Source organism: Camelus ferus, chromosome 22, assembly GCF_009834535.1.
Source record: "Camelus ferus isolate YT-003-E chromosome 22, BCGSAC_Cfer_1.0, whole genome shotgun sequence".
NCBI lineage: Eukaryota > Metazoa > Chordata > Mammalia > Artiodactyla > Camelidae > Camelus > Camelus ferus.
Genome location: NC_045717.1, coordinates 8,754,830 through 8,772,009, shown reverse-complemented (window position 1 = coordinate 8,772,009; position 17,180 = coordinate 8,754,830). Strand labels below are relative to the sequence as shown.

Genomic DNA, 17,180 nt, shown 5'->3' with positions numbered 1-17,180 from the left:
GTGACTGGTCTTTCCTGGCTGCTGTTTTTCCAGCCTCATTAGGCCTAATGATCTCCCATCCTTCACTCTCACTTAACTAAAGGAAGTGCCATGCACAAGGGAAGAGGATCTGCAGAGAATGCCATTAGCAGTGGAAGCCATAACAATTACTTCCTAAGATAATTTTGTTCCCTGGCTGAGCCCTAGGGAACTGGTGGTTGACAAAGCTCTGCTCTGTGTTGTAAAATGGAATGAAAGTCCCTAAAGGTTCTGGGTAGAAGCCTGACCCGTGCACATCTTTTCCAGGGAAAAGAGACACTCTCTCTGGAGACGAGAAAACATTTACACTAATAATTTACGGTCTCTGAAGCAGATCTGCTACTGGCCATCTCTGTGCACCAAAAACACCAATTATATGAGCCAAGGAGACAAAGTGTCTCCTCTTTCCACCACCACTGTCGCTTTTTTCTGACCTCTGATATCTCCTCAGTGCTGCTCAATCATTTGAGCTAATTTAAAAGTCAGTATCTTGCACTAACGTGAAATTGTATCTGTGCTTTGATTCAGCAGCCTGGAAAGTCTCTTCATTTATCTGTCTGGGATTCTCATATAGAGGGAAGGTTTCATGTGTATGTGTGTGGTATGCTCTGTGTATGTGCATGTGCTTTTGAAATAAAAGGGGGAACAGAGTGGGAGATGTAGAGACACGGGAAGGAGATGATTAGGGCCGTGATAGTAACAACATTGATGATCCAGCCTTTCTTTCTATGTTGCTACCAATGACTTTCATTTTTAAAAAATTATTGAAGTTAGGTCTCTCTGAGCATCTTGATCTGTAGCTTAGAGTTTCATGAATCCCAAATTAAATGAAACTGACACGGAGGGAATCAGTCCTCCACTACCCTTTCACCTCTTAGAAATGCAGTTTTCTCCCTTAGACAGAGCATTCTGACCTCCAAAAGTCAAGATGCTTCCTTCACTGGGAGAAACGTTGGCATGATTCTGTGTACATTTCAATCAAAAGCTGACTCATTGATGAAAAATTGGAGTCCAGAGCCCTAGACATGCCAATGAGAGGCCAAATGATCATCTCCATGGCTGAATACTCCACTGAGCCAACCATGGGGAGGATTTTTGGCTACACAACAAGCAGCGCCAATCAAGATGAGTCCAGACTCCCAAGCACGCTGCATCACCATAAGCAGGATGAGGGGAATTAAGGAAGGAATGACGGGAAGAAAGGAACATCATGAATAAAACATTAAAATATTATTCTAAACCATGAATCAAAAACGTGGGCGCGGTACACCACATTCAGGCAAGGAGCGTGAAATTTACTTAAACTTCTCCATTTCTATTTGGCTTGGACAGTCCTCTGTTATCATAGTTTTGCTGTTGTTAATACCGTGTCAACACTTTCATTACAAGCCTCAGTCTCTGGGACTTTGTAAACGGACTGCAAACCTTACAAATGGAAATTAATGCTCAAAATGCAGGATACTGAGCCTATAGGAAAGCCAGCAGAAATCCAGAGTTACAGGCTTCAGTGTATGTGTGTGATTTGAAATTATGCTAGAATTTGGGACAACAAATTAAAACATTATTTGTCCCCTGGAGAGGTTCCCAAACGTTGGTTGAAAATGAGAAATGATTAGGCCCTTTAGAAATGTTTCTGTTGACGTTGAATGTGATTCAAGAACAAAAATCTCAAGATTATTGGATGTGGGTACATTAGCAACATTCAGGCAATTGAAGAATGGATGTTTTGGGGTCTGCCCACCTCAAAAGGCTGATATTTTTCTATATGCAATGTGGTATTTCCCCGACATTTTCAATTCCCTTGACAGTTTCCAACTCCAGATCAGGAGACTGAGGATGCCAGGGTGCGGGTGAAGGCTAGCCTCTGGTTCTCATTTTCAACAAAGGGCTGTGTAGCCACTGGACAGCACGGACTTTACTTGAGCACCCTTGGTGATGTCCACACAGCCCTGCCGAGGTTGGCCAGCTCTACCGCAGGCCACAGGGTGCTGAGAGCAGCACATGGTCTTGTGCAGAAAGGTTCCAACTCTGCAGGTGGGTCCCGGCCAAGGAAGTCTGAGAAGGAGCCAGGTGGCGAGCAGCCCACGCTCACACCCTCCAGGCTGGGATTAGACACGTCTGCACTCTGCTCCGCATCCCAACAACCAGCATGCAGCAGGGACACACACACACACACACACACACACACACACACACGGCAAGTGTTCAACGAATGCTTGAGTTGTCCCTGGTCACACAGTTCTCTAGCTAGGAGTCAGGCAGCCATGTCCCCAGTAGGGAATTGACCACATGCCAGGTATCAGCTTGGGTGTTTTATTTTTTGATTTCCCCAACTCATTGTGTTCGTATCCAGCACAGAGAATGCACGGATGGACCGAGGCTTTTGGCTTTGCAAGGAGCTGAGCTCTTCTTGCCATCAGCTGTTTCATGCACCACCTGAAGGTTTCCTGAAGCTCTGACACATATAACCCTCTCCTGCTACATTCTTTTTTTTTTCTGTAGCAATTCAGTTGGCCCCAGTTTCACCATCATCACCAGCGTCCAGTATTTCTCACCAAAGGTCGGTCTGACTTCCTTCAACGGTGACTTTTCCCATCCTGATCCATGGCACAACTCTAGAATGTTAACCCTTTCCGCACGTCTTTGGAAAACCATTTTGGAACCCCCACCAAGTAGGCCAGCAACAACCCTTACCTTCGAACCAAAGAAAATACTAAATCCATGAAATCACTTAAGCCAGCCTTCCAAAGAGAGGGAGACTCAGAATGTTTTATGCAGCAACCTATAAGAAACTCATTTTGTGGGATGTTTCACATTCCAGCCCATGGTTTATTCCCCCATATATCCCTGCCAGTAATATCAACCAGATGTGGCAAAGAAGTCTGTGAAGAATTGTAAAAATTACAAGCATATTCTTTAATTCCAAAGCATTGTAAAGTCACAGCTTGGTTTTCTTTCTTTCTTAAAAAAATTCTTTAAAAAGTTTCCAAGCTGGCAGAATGTTCTCAAGTACAAGTATTACCTGATCACTTGAGAAAATTCTTCTGCTGGCCTAAAGGGCTAAAGAATTTGAAAACATAAAACTTCACTTTATCTTTGATAAATTGTAGGGAATTGAGAAAGGTCTACTTGCAAACATGCGTTTATGTCTATACATTTTTCTCTTTCAATGTTTCAAGTCTTAATAACCTAGATCTCAGATACAAGCACGTGTTCATATAAGCTCTTATGAGCATAAAAGTACAAACGCTGAACCTTGAAAGACTCCGAGATCCGTGATTGTTCTCTCTCTCTCTCTCCTGCCCCTGACTCCCTGCCTTTTTCAAGATTTCTTTCAGCATAGGCAGCACACTATAAACCAGAAAAAAATACAGAATTGGGGGTCAGAAAGACCTGGGATTATCCCTGGTGAGTTAAACTCCTCAAGCCTCAGTTTCTTCATCTGTGTAGTGGGCATAAACATACCTATCTTGCAGGAGGACCAAAGTAGATGGCAAGTGCATAAAGTATGCAGCGTGCAGTAGGTGCTCACAAGATGCTTGGTTCTTTCCCTGCTTCCAAATCTATAAAATAATAGGGGCTCTCCTGTATCAGTGTTTCCCAAAATATGCCCCTTGGGTGACATACACCAAAATCACTTAGGGTGCCAATTTACAAAGTCAAATCCTTAGGGCCATTCCAGATCCTGGGTACATGACCTAGGAGCCAGCATTTTAACCAGGACCTCAAAGGAATTTTTTTTTTTTCTATACATTAAGTTTGAGAACCACTGTAGTCTGGATCCTTGCTCTGCAAAGTGTGGTCCTAGACCAGGAGCATCACCTGGAAGTTCATTAGAAATGCAGACTCTTAGGTCCCACCCTAGACCTGCAGAACCAGAATCCACATTTCAACCAGATTCCCAGGTGCTGAGATGCACAGTCAAGGTTGAAAAATGCTGGCCTAGAAAACTTTTATTCCTAGTTCTGAAATTCTACAGTGAGAGTCTATAAGGCAGTCCAAAGTATCGGCCTCAGAATCAACTCTGCGGATAAGGCAACAGGCTTCTGTGCTCAGGCGGATAGAGCCTCTGTGGGGAAGAGAAGAACAGAAACCTTCCATGCCTCTTTCCTCGCTCCGGCTTCAGTCATCACAGAGAATGCAACTCACATGGAACAGAAACCCCAGGGGTGGCACGGCACCCACTGCAATCCATGATCTGTCCACAAGCGGAATAAAGCTACACCCGTCTTCATGCACACGGCGCGACTCGCAGGTGAAGGAGCCTGCTGTAAAGCAGACACGAGGCTGGCCTCGCCGCGGCGCTCAGGGACTGGGGGGTTGCTGGCGGAGGAGGGAAAGGAGCTTCTGGTCTGCACAGACTTTTTCCATGAGCTTTAGGTAGCTGTGCCCCTGGAAAAAGTGACCCGGCGTCTGCAAGGGCGAATTTGGTCTTACTGTCGGTCCCCTGGCCTCTGAAGGCTGGGTCAGCCCAGAAGGGGGACAGGACTGTGGGATCCGGCTCCAGGCAGGTAAGCATCTCTGCAGCCCCCACCATCCTCCTGAAGGACTGGTTTCCCACCGTCCTATTAGCGTTTCACCACATCAGATAACAGCTCTGCTGGAAAACTGAGTAGCACGGTTTTTGCCTTCTCCATTGGTGTTTCACTTTTATGGCACCGTTTCACATCAATACAGAGTTTTATGGAGATACATATTGCATATAGTTAAGTTTTAAAGGTTAGCGCAGGACTGGAAGGCTAAGATGGCTGCAAAAGGACCTACAAAGTAGCAGAAGGTAACACCTTGAGGTCTTCGGTTCCAGCCAGTCCACAAGTCTGGGCTCATTTAGGGCGTCGAAGAGATAAAGAAACTAACTGACCTTCTACTAGGTGGCACCTGGCTCTTTAGTTACTAACTTCTCATAACTATAGGATGGAGATTGTGGTCTGGAATGTGGGCTCTGGAGTCAGGCAAGCCTGGGTTTGAATTTTGGCTCCTCCGGTGACTGGCTCTATGACCTTGGGCAAGCTGTCTAAATCTCTAGGACTCTGTTTTTTTATCTCTAAAATGGGGATAATGTAGTAACTAACCTCCTAAATCTGAGACTAAAGAATCTACCTAAAAGCAGCTGGCAGAGCCCCTGACCCAGGGTAAATACGCGATACACATCTGGGGAATGCCTGTGCTGATGTAAATTCTTTGTTAAGGCCCCTGCCCCCAGGATTTCAGAATATTTGGAGATTGGGTCTTTAAAGAGGTGATTGAGCTAAAATGTGGTGGGTGCCCTAGGCCAATAAGGCTGGCATCCTTATGAGAAGAGGAAGGAGCACCAGGGTGAGGGTGAACAGGGGACAACCACGCGAAACAGCAGCAAGAAGACCGCCGTCTACAAGACGAGGAGGGAGGCCTCAGGGAGCCAGTCCTGCCAGCACCTTGATCTGACACTTCCAGGCTCCAGACGGTGAGGAAACAGATTTCTGTTGTTTAAGTCATCCAGCCTGAGGTACCTTGCTATGGACAGCCCTCGCACACTAACACCGAGGTGATGGTTATCACCCCCGTTTTACAGCCAACTTTCTCACGGACTGAGACAGCTGAGGTCACTTGCCCAGCGCCAGTCACCAGAGAGTAGGATCCAAACCCAGGTCTGTAAGGCTCCAAAGCCCCCGTTCTCTGCTCGAATGTTGGGCTGCCGCCAAGAGGCGTTAGATCACCTGGCCGAATGCAGCTTCTGGTTTGTTTGAGGATACAGGGCATGGATGCACGTGGCCTTGTGATGAGGGCAGAAAATGGTGAATACGAAGGAGAAATACAAGCGGGCGGAAATGAGAGCTCAGAGGAGGACTCGCCCACTGGAGGTAAGTTCCCAAGAAACTGAGGTCTCACGACCTTTAACTCTTTGGACGGGAAGCAGCTCCACCAGGACAGCCGCCCCAGTGCCTCAGGGCTAAGTCCGCTGGCCACGGTTCATATTGTTTTCAGCTGCCTGGGGATTAACTTCCCAAGGCTCTTATCACTCCACGGACCCAAGTGAGCGACAGCAGTTTAACCCCAGTGGCGTTTTTTTAACCTGTCAAATACCTTGTAGAACCGTGTGGGGAATAACTGGGGGCCTCCGTCCTGTTGCTAGCACCACTGCTTATTCAGCTACAGGCTTTAGACCACTACCAAATATTTAAGGGACTCTTTGGACATGACTCCAGGAGAGGTGGACCAGAAGGACGCCGGTGGTCTGCTCAACTTCATACAGCAAAGTCAAACTCAAAAAACAGTTGTGAACCACCACATCCCTCTCATCCCCTTCAAAGCTCCCTAATCCGGTGAAAGGCAGAGAGCTTTTAATTACTGTTTTCATCCTGTCTTTCGCTTCTTCTAAGGAATTTCTGGCAACATTAACCACTTAACTTCCAAGTAAGCAGAAACCCTTCAGTCCTTCCCCCATGTGTAGGTGAAAGAGAAAGCTGGAAGGAGAGGCAAAACAGGAGGAATCAATAACCTACAGACATGGAACAGACCACTCTCCACCCCATCCTCTCTAGATGAGATAAGTGAGGCTCAGAGAGGTGAAGTCACACACCGAAGGTCACACAGCTTGCGGGTGGTGGAGCCAGGAGGAGGACCAGGATCTGCCCACTCCCAGTGCAACACTCCCTCAGCCCTCATTTGTTCTGCAGCTGAACTCCCTGCCAGGTGCTAAAATGTTTACACCACAGATGCCAAAGCCCCAGCACACGCACCATTCCCATCAGTCAGCCAGCAAAAGTTAACCATGGCCATCTTTCAGTGAGTACTTACTATCTGTTATAATCGATGCCAGAGGTTGTCTGTGGGCTATTTCCGTTTATCTCACAACAACATAGAGAAATAGGTCCTATTATTGTCTGCTTTACTGATGCAGAACCTGAGACCCAGAGCGGTAAAGTAACTTGCCCATGGTCTCACAGCAAGTGACCGACAGCCCCTCAACCCCTTCATCTTCCTGCCATCTCCTATGCTCAGCCCTGGGTCAGGAGTGATAGGGAACCTAGAAAGAGCAGAAGCACGGTCCTGACACTTGAGAACCTCATGATCCACATCAGGACGGGAGTGAGCTAATAGTTACTGAGTGCCCAAGGCATGACAGAGACTTCGCTGAGTGTTCTACCAACCACAGGGGTAGTACCTAAACCTCAGGGTACTTCTAAGCTCTAGATTCTACGGCCCGTGCTCTGTGTGCTGGAGAACAGAGTCAGAGGGTAGATACGTCACGACTATACACACGCGTCAAGGAGTCAGATGGTGCTGGATCTGCGGGGGTCTGGGGTGGGGCAACCAGCCAAAGCCTGATCGAGATACTTGGATACATGACAGGTCCATGACCTACCATCTTAGCAGGACCTCAGTGCTCCACAACAGCTAGCATGGCAGTGTGGCGTGGTAGAAAACGGAAGTACCTCATGGCGACACACATGCACTCGGTTCCCAGGGCTGCTGTGTCCTGGGCAGACAAGCATGGGTAAGGTAGACAGCACCTCTAAGCTTCAGAAGTAGATTTAATACTGATTTAATACTGAGTGTTGAGGCAGAGTGCCCAGTGCTGCTGCTTAGAAATACAGGATCTATGGACAAGTGATTTGTCCATAGACAAATGGACAAACTGAGCCTCAGTGTCCTCATCTATAAAATGGGAGTACTAAGGCAGGGAGCTAACTGCGGTAGGAAAAAGCAGACTTTGGAGTCAGACTACCCACATTTGACTCTAGTCCTGTCACTGCGAATTGTAGGATGCTGGGCAAGATCTCTGACCTCTCTGAGCCTCAGTTTCATGTCTACAGAACAGGAATAATCACAGCACCTCCTCCACAGCATTGTTAGGGGAATCAAGCGAGTGATACGTAAAATGCTCAGAAGAGCACCTGGCATGCAATCTGTTCACTATTGTTATCGCGAGGTGTTACTGTGAGGCTCCACACCACCCAGTGAAAGCACAGTGAACTGCACAGGCTAGATGCTCAATAAACTTGTGGATGTCTGCTATGCTTCAAGTTTGGCATCTCTTCCCTCCGTCTTCTGATAACAGAATTATTCTTTCCTTTGGGAAACCCATCCCCAAGCCCCGCACACCCACACCCCCGAACAACTGTGATGAACATATGACCCAAACCCGATCAATGAGAGGACACCATCTCACCAGCAGCAACGATCTGCTCAGAGCTGCACGTGTGACCCTCATTCTGTTCTGCAGGACTGTTGTCAAGGACACCCTCTCCACCCAGGTTGCTAGGCTTTAGTTCCCTCCGAGTGTGCTTTTGCCCACCATCCCGTGCATTCTTCCGAGGGCTGGAGGGAGTGAGATAAAGTCCCAGTGACACCGCCACGCCCCTGGACTCAGCTACTCCTAAAGCCATCTGTAACCCCGGCTGGCCTTCTCAGGCATATGAACTAACATATTTCCCCTTTGGGTTAAACTAGTTTTAGTCACATTTCCGTCACTAACAGTTAGTAGTAGCATTATAATAGCACAGGTTCTCAATAAATATTATTTCCCTTTCCCATCACTACTTGAGACATGTCTTATTATACAATCAAAGCCTCTCCAAAAGGTATTTTTGAGGTAACACTGAGTATTATGCAGGTTTTGTCTGTAGATCCAATAAGATAAAGGGTGTCCAGATTTGCAGCTTATCCCACACGGCAGACCACGGGGGAGACGGCCGCCCAGCATCCCCATCCAGCATTTCCCGGAAAATGGCTCGCTGTGTCTACCGAGAGGCAGCGCTCTTTTAAAACAGAGCCAGTGCCATATGTATACACACTCATGATTGCACATTTATTGATTTCTAATTTGCACCCTGCTTATTTCCAGAAAGGCCCTGGAATGGCTGACAAAATAAGACAAAGACACAACAGGGTCATTAAGAAAAATCAAAGATCAAGCCCAGAGAGAAAAAGGGATTGCTGATTACAGCCCAAGCCTGGGTTACTATAGTTGCTTCAATTAAAAAACAAATTTATATTTAGCTCTCAGCTTTTTGGCAGCCATTCAGAATGTGTCATGACAGGGCACACGGAGAACTGGGCATCCTTCATGTCTGCATGTCTGCAGCTCAACACCAGGAACAAGCACCCAGGAAAAGCTTATTAACGAATGAATGAATGAGCGAGTGAATGAATGAATGGTGCATGAAAGAATCAAAACTCCCTGAGAGCACTGTTTATATCCTTAGGCCTGCATCATTCATTTATTCACTCACCTAACTCTTGAGTGCCTACGCGTGTCACACTGTACCTGGCTGGGGACCTGGAGACGGATGGGTACCAAAATGAGTCAAAGGTCATCTCTGCCTTCCCAGCTGCAGCTTTCCCGCTCGAAGCAAAAGCTCCACATAATAGGAGTGTTCATTGGCAGCTCCTGGTTCCTTCATGCCTCCCAGAGAAAGGAGATTAGAAACTGAGGCTGTGAAGATGGGAAATGTAGGAGTAACGATATGAATCTCGGCGATAACTCTCATACAGCACTTTAAACCCTAGAAAATACACGCACGCCATAATCTCATAGGATACTTACAGCTCCGGGGTAGGGGGGGGGAGAAGGGAAGAGGGGCAACTCCCACTTACTGATAAGGATGTCTAGGCACAGGACGGAAGTGACTCTCCCGACCTCTCTCAGTTAGACACTGGCAGTTACACTGGACATTCCCACACCCTTGTGCCACCTGCCTCGGCCTGGCCCCCAGCATCTCAGAGACCTGTTATCACTCCCTGAAATTCGTCCTCTGCCTGAATCAAGACCAGCCTCGCACAAAATGGGAATCACCTGAAGGCCATGGGGAGCAGCTGCGAGGCCACGCCTTCTGTGAGCAAGAACCTGCCCCTCTGATGTCCTGCGGCAACTGGGACACAGACCCCACCCGCTCAAAGTCGCCCAGCAGCCCCAGCTCCACAGGCTCAAAAGTGATGCTCAGATTCAAGACGAACAGCATATAGCCTGATTATTTCGTTAAAAGCAGACTGAAAAGGCACATGGTAGTGCTGGGTGGGGAGATGGCTATTAGGTGAGCAAATTATGGAAGGAACTGTACAGGGAAGAGGAAGTTAAAAACCAGAGTGGTTTCCCTGTGTGCCCGTTTGGTATCGCTCCTCAGCTCTGCTGGACACTCATCGCACTTCCCACACCCTCACGCCCGTCACGGAGGATTCAGAGTGGAAGACGGAAAATGGAGGCACACCGTTTCCCACATTTAGCCAAGCCAGCCAGGTGGGCTGAGCGAGGGAAACGGGGCACCAGCAAGAGGAGACCTTGACAAAGCCAGGTGTGTCCTAGAGAAGGCACACAGGGCCACTGCACCACTGAAACACCAGCCAGCCCTGGCCTGTTTCTGTTCCAACACAGTGCTCTTGAAAGTACGTTCATGTGTGTAGCCTGTGTGTGTGTGTACACACAGAGATACAGATTCCTGATTTCTTAAGCGTGCGCATTACTGTGTGTTTCGTATTTCCCAGTCGATCCCAGAGCCTACATGCATTGGTGGACTGCATAAGTAGGTATCAAACACAGCCCCTGGAAACGAGAACGGTGGCCACCACTCTGGAGCCTCCCCGGTAATGTGAGAGCCTCCCAGCCAGGGTATAACCCTCGCCGCAGTCAGACACTTATCACTCCATCCAGAAAGTCAAGCCCTGGGCAACCCCTTCACCCCGTAATGTACACTAGTCACTGCCAGCAGGACTTTCTGGTTCAAAATCATGGAGCTGTTCACCGTCAATAATCAGCAACTGCCTAAAACCCACAAGACATGAACCGCAATCTCCATCCTGACGTGCACCTCCAACTCTGGACCTTCCAACTCTCATGCTGAATAAATACACAGAGGCATCTCCAAGTCCCCTCCCATCCTTCTCATTATATCCTGGACCATTCCAAAGATAAAGCAAAATTCATGGTGTTTCTTTCTTTTCCCCACAAAGTCACAGACCTCCAGACCCAGCATTCTAAGACCAGCAGCAGGAGGAAGCAGACAAAGGAATCCTTCCAACCACCAGCAAGGCCACGTGAGGTTGAAACATTTACTCCAAACCAGCGCCCTTGAGACCACTGGCTGGCTTGTGTGAATCCAAGCGCACCCTCAGGGCATTTCCCTGAGATAAATTCAGACTCAAGTTATAAGGAAAAGTTTCCTCCCTCCTTGCAAAGGAGGCAGACGCTACCACAAGACCATAGCCCACGTCGGCCACTCACGCAGCTGATCCCTGAAGGAAGGGACCACGAAAGGCGGGCTGGCGAGGAGTGTGGGGGCCAGCGTGCTGAAGCCCGGCTCCAAGTGTCCGTGTGTGCCGACGCGCTACCAAGCCCCACGTGGCTCGGGGCTCTCCACACTCAGGCAGCCACATTCTCCGCGTCAGCAAATCCAGGCAAGACACCAGGTAGAGAACACAAAACCGTGCTACTCACAGTCTGGTGAGCTTCGGGGTGCTCTGGAAAAGCATTTCAGGGAGGACTTGGAGTTTATTCTTGTTCAGGCGCCTGAAGAGGAAAAAAAGAATGAAAGGATGTCAAGGGGACACGAAATTGGATCCATCCATCAGTCAACAGGTATTAAGAGCTTCCAGATCTTTCCACGGGGTGTGCTCAGCATGTGTGAGGTATATTCCACCTAGTGGAGCTTGTAGACAAGTTGGGGATAAAAGGCACAGGTCAATCATAAGCAAGAATATGGCATGTTTTTGGCCACTCCCCAGTCACAAGCCTCAGAGAGACATCACTAACTGATCAGAACGTGCTTGCTCTAGTTAAGCTACTGCCAAGTGATGGATCCGGCATGTGAAACGGGATCCTAAATATAAATAAAATACCAGAGAGAATATTCCAGATCCTAAGTGGCGAGGGGTGGCGGTGGTGGGACAGACAGCAGTGGAGACAGGGACAGAGAAGAGGGTGGGGCAGATCACCACGGGTTGGAGGGTCAGACGGAATCCCTGCCAGCCGTTTACGACTTCCGTGGGCCCTCGGCACTTATGCCTTTTCGGGCACATTCCCCTATTTAAAAAAAAATTACGTATTATATATTATAACTATGTTATTATAAAAACAAATATATTAATGTTACATAATGTTTCCTTTGACCCGAACACATTTCTCTTCTTCTAATTTTAAAAGAAATTAAAACATTTTCATGGGTCCCTAAAAGTTATTGACCCTGGGCGCTGTCCTCACCGCGCACAATGGGGACGTCGGGTCTCGGTCCAGGTGTGCAGGGTGGCTGGGGGGTAAGACCCAGCCCAGTAGGGATGCCCCACAGGGGATGGCGGCAACAGAGCCAGACTCTCTCCTGAGAGTGGCTGATGCTGATGCCCACAGAAAAGAAGGCCACCTGCGTTTCTGAGGGACAGTGAGCCATTGCTGTGGTCTCCATGAAGACGGCGCTCCTTGGGAGTGTGCGGCCAAGAGGGCACACCTGCTCCATGCTTGCTCCCAGGCGTCTCTGTCCAAGCATCTCTATGCAGCCTAATCGGCGAAGCCCAAACTAGTGTCCCCAAATCTCCTGTCTCCAGAATCCTCAGAATCTCCTGGTGCAACAGCATCACTGACAGCCTGGCTGAACTTCTCCGCTTGGAGTGAACTGCACATGCTGGGCTTCCTGAGGTAACTGTATTAGCCCATCTTAGAGCCAAGCCAGGTGAAGGGAAGAAAAGGCGAGCTGCTTCCCGGCTTCTGGCCCCAAAGTCTGCACTGCCCCCACCGCACCAAGCAGACATGATTCCCCGGACGGCGTTTATACCCTTTTCCCTTTTTCATTCCAGGTCGACGGACAAATACGTGAGAAGGACAGGGGACTAGAGGGAAGTTTAAAAAGGCAAAGTGTGTGAGAGAGAAGCATTTAGGACCTCGAGGAACGAGGCTCCTGTCAGAAGCGTGTGGCTCAGCCCTAAAGGGGTTCACCCGGCGTGTGGGCAGGAGTGGACCAGCGATGCTGTCGGTGAGACTCCTGACTGGAAGGAAGCCAAGATAAGGCTGGGAAGTTGGACAAGAGAAACTCAAACTCCCTGCCCTACCAAAACAGCAACCTGACTCCCGCACTGGAATTTTTTTTTTTTTAATTTTTGTTTAATTGTGGTTTAAAGAAAAAGCCATAACATAAAATTGACCATCTTAGACATTTTTAAGTCTAAAGTTCTGCAGCGTTAAGCATATGCACATTGTTGAGCAACAGATCTCCTGAGATTTTGCAGCTTGCAAAACTGAAACGCTACACCCACTGACCACCACCACCCCACTGCCCTCGCCCCCTCATCCCCGGCAGCCATCATTCTAATTTCTGTCTCTGTGAATTTGACCGGGGCTCTTTTGATCTGCTCTTCCTGTGTCCCAGTATCTGCTCTTCCTGTGTTCCTGTCATGGAAGTGGGATGAAAGCGGGGATCCCGGGGGAGAGGAGGGCAGGGCTGGGGATCTAGCTCCTTGTTCAGAGCAGCTTCCGTACAGTCAGTGTTAAGTCCCTCTCGAACACGTGGAAGCACTGGTCCCGGAGAGGGCATGCTGTTGTGACTGTGAGGTTGGCCAGGCTGGGTTCAGGTCTGGCTCTATCATGCTCTTGCCGTGGGACCTAGGGGAAGTTACCTAGCTCGCTGAGCCTCAGTTTCCCACCTGCCAAACGACCCTACTCGGTGAGTTACAGTAAGTCTTAACGACACAGCATGTGCATAAACGTTTAGCACTGTAATGAGAACATGGCAATCATTACCAAACTGAGTCAGAAGCGCATGTCAGATGCTACACTACATGTTAGGCAGGGCAGCTTGAAGACAGCCTTCACTGTTACCTGCATCTCACAGACAAGGACACGGATGCCTGGAGAGGCTGAGCACGTTCTGCGAGGCCACCCTGTTAGGAAGTGGTAAAGGCAGGATGCAGACCTGGGCGCCTACCGCCAGAGCCCTGGTTCTGATCCCCTGGGTTGCTCAAAGCCTTTCAACAGCGACAGCTTCCTTCCCTTCTGTTCTCCCCTTCCTTTTCTTCTTTTCGTCTCTGCTCCCTTTCATCCAGATCTGCCCCCTCCACCACCCCCAGCCCAGACCACCTGTCACCGTGAGTGCACTTCCCTCCCTGAAGAGGGCACTCCTGGAAGTCCCCAAGGCCAGTAGCGGGTCTCTCTGAGGGTCTGTCTGGAACCACCCTCTCTCGTCATAGCTGCACAAAGCCTGGTGAGAGTCACACTCAGACAACCAACGCTCCAGTCTAGGCAAAAACCCTGCACTGAGGCCCACCGCTGCCTGCAGTGCCTAGGGTACTGGGCGTGCTAAAAGCTCAAAACCAGAGCTGAGGCTAAAAATAAAACCAGCTTGGCTCCGAGGCTCCAGGAAGGGAAGGAATCGTTTGCAGTTCTTTGCCGGTATTTGTGGCTGGACAAAAATAAAAACACAACCAAATGTAGTCAACTGTGCTCTGCCTGCTGCTTCATAAACCCTGAACGAGGACTGCAGGGTGGCTGGGCTGGGCTCTTCTCCCCAGAGCATCGGGGTCTCTCTGCTTTGGCCTGGGTGGGCTGCATACTGGTCCTCCACATCAAGGTGAGCTCGATACATTTCATTTCTGGTTCATTCTATTCCAGGATTTATTCATGTTTATTTAGTGAACCAAGTGGTCCTGAAAGGTCTTCCTCAAAGAGCTGACGAAGGCTCCAAGCTGCACAAGGTGCACTTCTCGTGCGGCGGCTCCACGAGCAGCTCCCGAACAGGAAAATGAAGCATGAAATGTGCCGTCTTCTGAGAGAGGAGCAGGTAAGCGCTGGGCTGCAGACGGAGGAGGCTGGTGGCCACTGTGTCCTCCATCACTCATGCCATCTGCTGCTCTGTCACCCTGGGCCCAGACGTGCAAATCTGCCCTAGATCAAGCTAGAAATAAATCCGTGATGCCTGGATGGAGAAAAGGACCGAACGGGCTGGTATGAGGTCAGACCTGAGGAGGTCGGCAAACAGGCTATGGGCCAGGTCAGTGATGTAAAGCCCATCTGGGTGTCCTCTCTCCCTCTAAGGTCAACACTCCTCAGCTTTCCTCCTGGAACAATGGGGAGAGTCAAGGTCAAAACCCCTCTGGCTGCTACTTGCAAGGTCATCCTGCTTTTCAGCTTGAACTGTGAAGTTCCAAGAAACAGAGCCTTGTCTTTGTGGTACCCTGACGGTCCTCCTCAGGGTACCAGGGTGTAAGATCTCATTAGAGGCTTTTGCCACTTTATTGAAGTCATTCATTGGTCTATTCATTCAACCATGCAACCATTAGCTTATCCGTTCACACAACCAACCCTTTACCCTGTCTGTCTATGGTCTGTCTGTCCATCCATCCATCCACCCACTATTCTACTCAACCATTCACTTATCCATCCATCTACCCATCTTGTCCATTTATCCCCTATCCACCCATCCATCTTACCGGTCAGTTTTCATTACGAATACAGTGCCTCCCTCTATCTGCATGAGTAAGATGCAGATGAAGAAGGATGTCAGATGCTGGTGAAGGAGACAGACATGGAAACAAAAATTTGCAGCACAATCTTGCAAGCAAAGATACTGTAGGAGCACAGAGGAGGGGCAGCTCACCCAGACCTGGGAAAGGAAGGCTTCCCAAGGAAAGCAGCTTGGTGTTTATTTTTAAAGCGTAATTGAGACTCTTCAGGAGACAGGGATAAAGGGTTCTAGACTCTGAGAGCAGTATGCGCATGGTCACGGAGGACCAGGAGACCCAGAGTGTCTGGAACACGGAGGTACTTGGGGAACACAAAGGATGAAGCTGCAGAGCCAGGCAGAGGTCATATCATGAGGGCCCTTGAGGGTCACAAGAAAAGGATTCGGGCTTGGCTGTTTACTGAGAGTCCTAAGGAGCCACAGAAAGGGTCTGAGCAAGGGAATGATGGTCTGTTTTGGATTTCTAAAAGTTCTCTTGAGTAGCCATACGCCTGGTTTGGAAGAAGGTGAAATCAGAAGCAAGGCGAGCTGTTTAATCAGTGTGGCCGTGTGAGGACCTGGCTGAGGGTAAGAGTCATACCAGAGTGTCGGAGATAGATGTGAGGGGGCAGTCAGCAGGGTTTTGTGACTGAACGCACGTGAGAGTTGAGAGAGTTGCAGGAGTGGAGGTGTTACAAGTGGCCCCGGGGGCTCCCGCTTGGGTAACTGATCAGTCAGAATGACTAACCATTGCTGAAAGAAACAGAGCAGGGAGGCCCACCGTGCGGTAGCGGGTGTGCTTAGATTCAGGACTTCTACTTCTGGGGTCCCTCAAATATATTTTGACAACTAGTAGCCATAGCTGGTAATAACACGAAGACCATGAGTCTGTAGTGCACAAGGCACGTCCCACGTGCCATCTCTTTTAATTCCACATGGAAATGCTTTGAGGCTAGTACTCCTGGTCACCCTATAATAAGGAAACAGAGTTGCCCAAAGTCAAACTTGACCAAATCATGGCGATGGGATTTGAACCCAGACACCTGATGCCAAACCTGTGCTCTTACCTCTCCTGGATAATGATACCTGGTATTTAAATTCAGCCCTTCATCTGAGACTGTCATGATGTATTACCTAATGTGTGGGTCTCAACTTTCCATTAACTCCTGAAGGTCCTTGAGAGCGGGAAGTATGTCTAATATCGGTGACCCAAGCAGACACAGGCATGCGAGGGGGCCTTCAGTAAAGGCCTGTTGAATTTCATAAGCAATTCGCAAGGTGGGAATGGCCAGTTCGGGGAGCCTGAAAAATCAATGGGCTTCCTGGGCTGGGTGAGGGGAGCCAGCCTGTTTTCAGGTGAACAGGATGCCCGGGGGGCCCACTTGCTTGAGTCTGTCTGCATCATCCTCCAGAATCTTCAAGAGACGCGGCTCCCAGGCTCACCTGCCTCACTATTGACCTACTGTCCAGCAAGGGCTGGTGCTTCCCCTCAGTCAGTACAGGACCAGTGAGAGGAGGCGGGAAGGAAGCACCTCAGGCAGCAGCAGGCCCCAGCACCCTCACAGCAAGGGTCTCCCCTTTCTCAGGGAGGTGTGGAATGTTCAGCTGCTGCAGCTAAGGCCTGAGGGAGGGAGGGAGTCAAAGTGTGCTCATTCCCAAAGGTCACCAGGACTGTTTGCTTTAGCAATGAAATCAATTGGGTCCCCTTCTCCAGGCACTTTCCTAGGCAGCCTGGATGCCTTCCAGGTCTACTGGTATTTTCAG

At 49.2% G+C, this 17,180-nt stretch overlaps 1 protein-coding gene across 1 annotated transcript in view; it reads right to left on the bottom strand.

Moving 5' to 3' along the window:
- Nucleotides 1-17,180, bottom strand: part of SLIT3 (slit guidance ligand 3) — a 583,256-nt gene that overhangs the window by 476,280 nt on the left and 89,796 nt on the right. The window contains exon 4 of the mRNA XM_032465125.1: nt 11,432-11,503. Within this exon, the coding sequence (XP_032321016.1) occupies nt 11,432-11,503 (72 nt within the window). The remainder of the gene's footprint in view (nt 1-11,431; nt 11,504-17,180) is intronic.